Raw genomic sequence first — 6,406 nt, 5'->3', positions numbered from 1 at the left:
AAACTCTGTTGGTACTTAAGATCGGGTTCAGTCCGTTTTTTAGCTTCCGCTTTCAATGTTGTTCGAAGGTATCAGGATTTCTCACGCCATCGCCCCCTCGGTAAAAGACGATTCGTCACACGAGAAGAAACTTGCAAGCACGCCTTCCCCTCAGGTCTGTCGCAGACATTACCTCGTGCTTGGACACTAACGCTGCTAACCGCACCTGTCTCTTTCTCCATGTGCAGTTGGTTTCTTTAACTTGAAGAAGTAAGCCATGTCATCGATCCTCGCCTCGCTCGATATGAGTTTGGACGACCTGATCGCTCGCAAGAAGACCAAGGTGTCGAACCCGGCTTCTCGGCCGGCTAGATCCAACAAGCCAAAAGACTCTGCAGGCCCTGTCCGCAGTGGAAATCGTCGTAATCGCAGTCGAAACCAGCCCTATGTGCGACCTGTAAGTGCCTCCCACGACGAAGGGCCATCACCCCTCGATGTATTTTTTCCACTCTGCTTCTTCTTTTACTTCGTACCTTACTACGAAGGCAGTCTCAAGCTCCCCCCATCAGTGAAAAACGATAAGCGCTAGGTCTGTCATACTGTCTAAGGGGGGAGCGTGGCGCTTACCTGCCTGGTAGCTAAAAGTGCGAGCATTTCGTTGGTGCGGAAATTCACACGTGCATTATTCTTCCTTGGTGTACGAAAGCGCGATAAAAACGACGACGACATGGACATGGATTTGGACGACGCTCCCGACACCGCGAGAGGCAAAAAGCGCTCGGTGGTAGTCAAGAGAGTAGGAAAAGAAAGCAAGAAGGGTTTGATTTTCAATTTACAGCCTTTACGTGGATCAGGGGCTAATGCCTCACTGGGGTATGATATGTAACTTTTAGGCGCATCGTCCATCTTGTCGCGTCTGGGCGGGAAGGACACGACCGGTCATGGCACCAAAATTCTGGTCAAAAACCTGAAGTTCGACATACTGGAGGAAGAAGTGCGGGAGCTCTTTGGTACAGTCGGCGAGGTTTCTAAAGCGGAGATTGTATACGACCGCTCTGGACGCTCGAAAGGCATTGCTCGTGTGTGGTTCACCCATCGCTCGGATGCAGACAAGGCCATAAAGCAATACGATGGTATGTCCAGTCTTTCTTCACTTTGCGATGTCTCGATGTTAAAGCTTTACAATGAAACGAACGCTATAGGACGTACCCTTGACGGTCAGCCGATGCAAATTGCGCTTGATGCAGACAAAAACGTCCGAAATGGGCTTTTTGGAACCGCCCTTCAGCGTAACGACAAAGGTGTCAAATTTAAGGTGTCGTTTGGGTGAGTCAAACGAATGTACTCATTGTGACTCTTACTAAAGGACTTAAATTTGTTGTTTTAGAGGGGACAATGAGCAGTCTAATGGGCGTCCGAGCAGGCGTCGCGGACGCGGGAATGACAGACCCAGCCACGGGTACTAAATTATCTATCCGATTTGGCTGGTAGAGAAAACACTTAACGCTTGTGTGTGCATGCGGTGTGATAGTGGCCGTGGCAAGGAAATTACCTCGTCCAAGACTGCTGAGGATCTGGATAACGAGATGGATACGTACATGAACGACGCATAAATAATCAACAAAGAGCTGGTGATTTGAGATGCGTGATGCTCATTTTCGGAAGATTTGATTTTTGCAATCATTACAAGTACATGTGCATAGTAGCTTGTGAAGTGTGTGCACGGCACTGATCGCATGCCGATTTCAAGGAGGGATAGACTTTCGTGGCACGCGTCCTATATCTGAATAAAGTGCACTCTTGAGCTCACATAAATGATTCTCCATTGCTAAAGCGGATTATTTATTTTTTATCCATTTTTAGTGTTGCAATCAGCAATGAATTACTTCATGGGATGGTCAATTACTTAGTGAAGTAATTAGACCGACGACTTGGATGGACCTGAGGGCATTCACATTAACGGAGGTGACGGAGCTAAGTGGCTCATTAAGCCTATAAGTCTTCCTCTTGTTAATGGAGCTATGAAGAATCGCTGAATGTGTTATTACGCAGGCAAATTACACTCGCCAAGGATTGCTATCGCACAGAGTTGCAGTTAAGCTTAATTGTAAACCAAAAAAATCACGACTATTAAAATAAGGAAGAAAACTAGAGGGCCGTTGTCAGAATCGCCGGAAAAGCCTTATCAATAAGAGCTAATTGGCCAGCGTATATGATTATTCAGCTAGACGATTTTTTAAAGCCAATGACCTTCTTTTAAAATAAAACGGGGTTGGGGATTCATAAGTTATCCGTAACGCCCTATCTGGGAATCTGTCCTGTGCGGAATGGTAATATGCTTTAAAATGTCCTAGCTTAAGGCTAAGGTAACCACTATCTGGGAATCTGTCCTGTGCGGAATGGTAATATGCTTTAAAAAGTCCTAGTTTAAGGCTAAGGTGACCACGATACGAAAGTAAGTCTGAACGTGTTCATCCTGGAAAAGTGTAGATTTTAAATTCTTTTTAGGAGGCAATGACTCGGTTTCATACAATAGCTTATGTTTGTGTGGAATCAACTTAATCGTGCCCTAACTTTGGCTTAATACAATTACAGTTATCCTGCGAACAGGCAAACAAATAATTACGACCTGCCTGACATTTAATCACCATTAATCTCAGGGTGGGGTCAGCTGATGCATTAAAGATGTATCCAAGAGAACAGATGTAGGCGGGCGCTTCTAAATGTTGGAAGTTCAAGGTGACAGGAGTTGAAGATGCGATTAGCGCCAGTTGTTATTTCCCGTGTGCATAGTAAGATGAAGTAGTTAGTGCTTGCAACCAACCAAATTTGTAGTGGTTGGAGCAGAGAGAGTTAGAAGGAAGAGCAGCTCTAGCAGACAAATAAGTCATGTTAATTCAGAATCTTATCATCCTCTTCCTTAAGAAGCAAAACATTGCCAACAGGTTATGAGCCCAACAGCAAAGACAACGGACACGAAGCCAACACCGGCACCAGCAGGTCACGCAAGGGCCTCGCCGGCCCGCGGTGCTTCGCCGGCGCGCGTTGCCTCGTCCGCACGTGCTGCCGCAACCGTTGAAAACTCGCCAGCTCGCGAAAGGAGCTCGGCAACAGACGACAAGATTCTCGCGGCCCTCGTCGCTCTGACCAACCGCATGGAGAAGATGGAGTCTTTCCAGCGCGATCGTGAAGATCAAGAGAGAATGATGGGTGCTGTAGAGAGCGGGATGTTTTCATCAGCGTTTGGTGCTAACGCGCGGGCAAGACCGATGACCATCGACGCGCTCACGGACTCGCCTGAGCGTAAGCCGGTCGCACGGCCACCGCGCGCACGTGAGCCCGAGATTGAAGAGTCCATGTTTGCGTCTTTCGCGCCGGCACGGGCGCATGCTCCGACTCCCGGCGCGGTACTGCGTCCAGCAGATGGACCAGCACCATCGGGGCAAGCTCCTAATGCAGCAGCATTCTATGCGACACCGAATGCGAGTCAGCGCAAGCTGTCGATTCGGAAATTTGATGGGACTGAACTCTATAAGGGACTAGGCTCTGGGTTCCTCGACTGGGGCGCACGTTTTTGCGCGCTGTCAACCTGGCTGAGTCCTCGTGCGGTTTCACCTGGAGTGAGGACGTTAAGGTTGACCTGCTTGGTCACTACCTCAGCGGAACGGCTGAGCGTTACTACCACAAACAGGTAGACACGTGGTGGAACCAGCATCCGACGCTGGACTATGTTATGTGCCAGCTACTTGCAACATTTAAGACGTCTATTACGGCTAGCCAGGCGATGAAACTGTTCATGCAAAAGAAAGATTCTAAGCGCACATGGGCAGAGCACTACCTATACATGGTTGCTGTAAGCGACGCACGTGGTGGTGCGGACTCACTCGTCCTAGATAACATCGTGCACCACGCGTCGCCCGAGCTTATGAACGTAATGCGGGCCAAGTACGACCCGACGCGTGTCGACTATCTTCGACATGCAGAAGAGCTGGCGCATTTTGCCCAGTCAATCGAGCTTGGAAGCGGAGCAATTGGACGTGAAGTCGTCGCTGCTCATGTTGAACCAAAGCGTAAGGACACGCGCACCTGCTATGCATGCGGCAAGGTCGGTCACGTGCAAGCTGACTGTCGTTTTAAGGGCAAAATACGAAGTGGAAGGCCGAAAGAGGACAAGGCAGGTGGAGGTATGGTGCTCGCACTGAGCGAGAAGAACAAGAATGAAGGAGCGAAGAAACTAAAGCGTGGCAAAAAGAGCAAGCGTGAGATTGTACTTGCGGTGTGCGAGTCGGATGACTACGATGATAGTGACTGGATTCTCGACAGCGGCGCCAGTCGACATCTCGTGAATGATGAGAAGTTGCTATTCGATTCTGCCACATGCAGCGAAGAGATCGCGATGGCTGATGGAAAGACGTTGAAACTGACGAGAGTTGGGAGCGTGCGCCTTAAGGTGGTGGCTCGTGGTATGGAGAGCACAGTGGTGCTTACAGATGTTTACCTGGCGCGGAGATTGTCAAAGAATATCGTTTCGTATGGCAAGATGGAAAGAAAAGGCTTTGCTCTTGTCTACGATTTGAAGGGGCGTGCACTTGAACGGCGCAGCGACGGCGCTGTCGCGTTTGACGTTGAGATGGGAAGAAACGTTTTATACGTTTAAATATCAGCGAAGAAGGGGCGACAGGACACAAGTGATACTATCATGGCCGTGCTCGAATCAAGTGCGAGCGCAGATGTTACGAGCGATGTGCAAGAAGGGACGCTTTTACATTTCCATCAGCGTTTCGGGCATCTGGCATTCGACACCATTGAGCGCATGGCTCGAGACCCAGCCTCAGGGATAAGGCTGACGAGCAGCAAGCGCATGGCGTGCGTTTCGTGCATGGAGGGTAAACAGACGCGAAACTCCCAAAACCAGACGGACGGTGGTTTCAACGCGCCCATTGACAGAGTCGGTGGAGTCATCTGTTCGGATATGAAAGGTCCAATGACGCCACGGGATAGGCTCGGAAACCGTTATTTGGTTAACTTCGTCGACCACAAGTCGAATTACTGCCGGATATTTCTCGCAAGAACAAAGGACGTGGCGGCTAAACAGTTTGAGGCTTTCCTCGTTTTTTTTGAAAAGCGTTTCAACTGCCGAATCCACGTGCTAAGGACAGACGGTGGTGGAGAATACGCCAACATAGACCTCTTTTGTAAAAGGACCGGGGTGACAAGGCAAGTGTCGGAAGCTGGAAACCAAGCTTCTAATGGCAAGGCGGAACGGCTGCACAGGACGGTGCTTAATTTGGCACGAAGCATGATGTTTGCGTGCGGTCTACCATTTCACTTTTGGGGAGATGCGGTTCAGTACGCCTCGTATATACTGAATCGCAGCCCTACGCGTGCAAACGCTAAGAGAGCGTCTCCACTTGAGGTGTTGACGGGAAAGGTGCCGGATCTGCGCAAGATCGTTGTTTTCGGCTCCACGTGTTGCGTGTATCGCGACCCAAGCAAAAATTCACTACAGCAGCGCGCACAACTTTTCACGATAGTGGGGATAAGTGAAGAAACCAAGGGCTACAAGGTTTATCTACGCAAGGAGAACAAGGTGATCGTGACTCAGCACGTCAAGAACATCGACACTCTGTCTGAAGCACAGAACGCGCAGCTGCAGCAAGCGACGGTGGAGCACTAAAAGGATGTGACGACACCCGCCCCAAGACAAGCGAAAGTAAGCAACACAAGTGCTGCCAATGTGGGTACACGAAAGAAAAGCACGAAGAAGTGGACGCGGTCCGCTTATGGAACGCGCGGCGCATCGAAGCGCGCGCAGGCGGTAGCACTCCAGGAGGAGTCGAAGTCAAGCGGCGGAGTCGTAAATGCTATTTTTGACAAAGATCCGACCAATTACAGTGAAGCTATGCGAAGTGCGAATCGCGATGGATGGGTCAAGGCTATGGAAGAAGAAGTCGAAGCACTTAAGAATAATAAAGTCTGGCAAGTAGTCAAGCGCGCGCCTGGCTTAAACGCCTTGCATACCAAGTGGGTATTCAAGACCAAGACAGACGCACAAGGCAAGGTCGAGCGACTGAAGGCGCGCCTCGTTGCTTGCGGCAATGAACAGGTCCTAGGAGTCGACTACAGTCTCACGTTCGCCGCCGTGATGGACCTATCAACAGTGAAGGTCATATTACCGCTTGCGGCCATATGGGGGGTGCCTGCAAAGCACGGCGACATCCCCAATGCATATGTCAAGGCGGACAAGGAGGAGCATCTACAGATATATCTACATGTGCCACAAAGAATGACGATATCTGCAAAGACCATGCGTGAACAAGACGCGGAAAGTGAAAAGGATTTAGTACTGGAACTACGGAAGAGCCTATATGGGCTTAAGCAGGCCGGTCGACTATGGAGTCAGCTGCTGCACAAGCGCCTCGTCGAG

General features: G+C 49.9%; 1 protein-coding gene across 1 annotated transcript; it reads left to right on the top strand.

Moving 5' to 3' along the window:
• Positions 1 to 135: 135 nt before the first annotated feature.
• On the top strand, positions 136 to 1,794 carry CCR75_001386 (uncharacterized protein). Its single transcript, XM_067959490.1, has 7 exons — positions 136 to 154; positions 228 to 436; positions 686 to 797; positions 873 to 1,112; positions 1,182 to 1,305; positions 1,367 to 1,438; positions 1,511 to 1,794. The coding sequence occupies exons 2-7, from the start codon at positions 257 to 259 to the stop codon at positions 1,590 to 1,592; spliced, it is 810 nt and encodes a 269-aa protein (XP_067818834.1). The 5' UTR covers positions 136 to 154; positions 228 to 256; the 3' UTR covers positions 1,593 to 1,794.
• The last annotated feature ends 4,612 nt before the right edge of the window (positions 1,795 to 6,406 follow it).

This window comes from Bremia lactucae, linkage group LG10 (genome assembly GCF_004359215.1).
Source record: "Bremia lactucae strain SF5 linkage group LG10, whole genome shotgun sequence".
In the NCBI taxonomy this organism is placed as follows: Eukaryota; Oomycota; class Peronosporomycetes; order Peronosporales; family Peronosporaceae; genus Bremia; species Bremia lactucae.
Note: the sequence above shows the minus strand (reverse complement) of the source record. Positions and strands in the feature narration are given on the sequence as shown.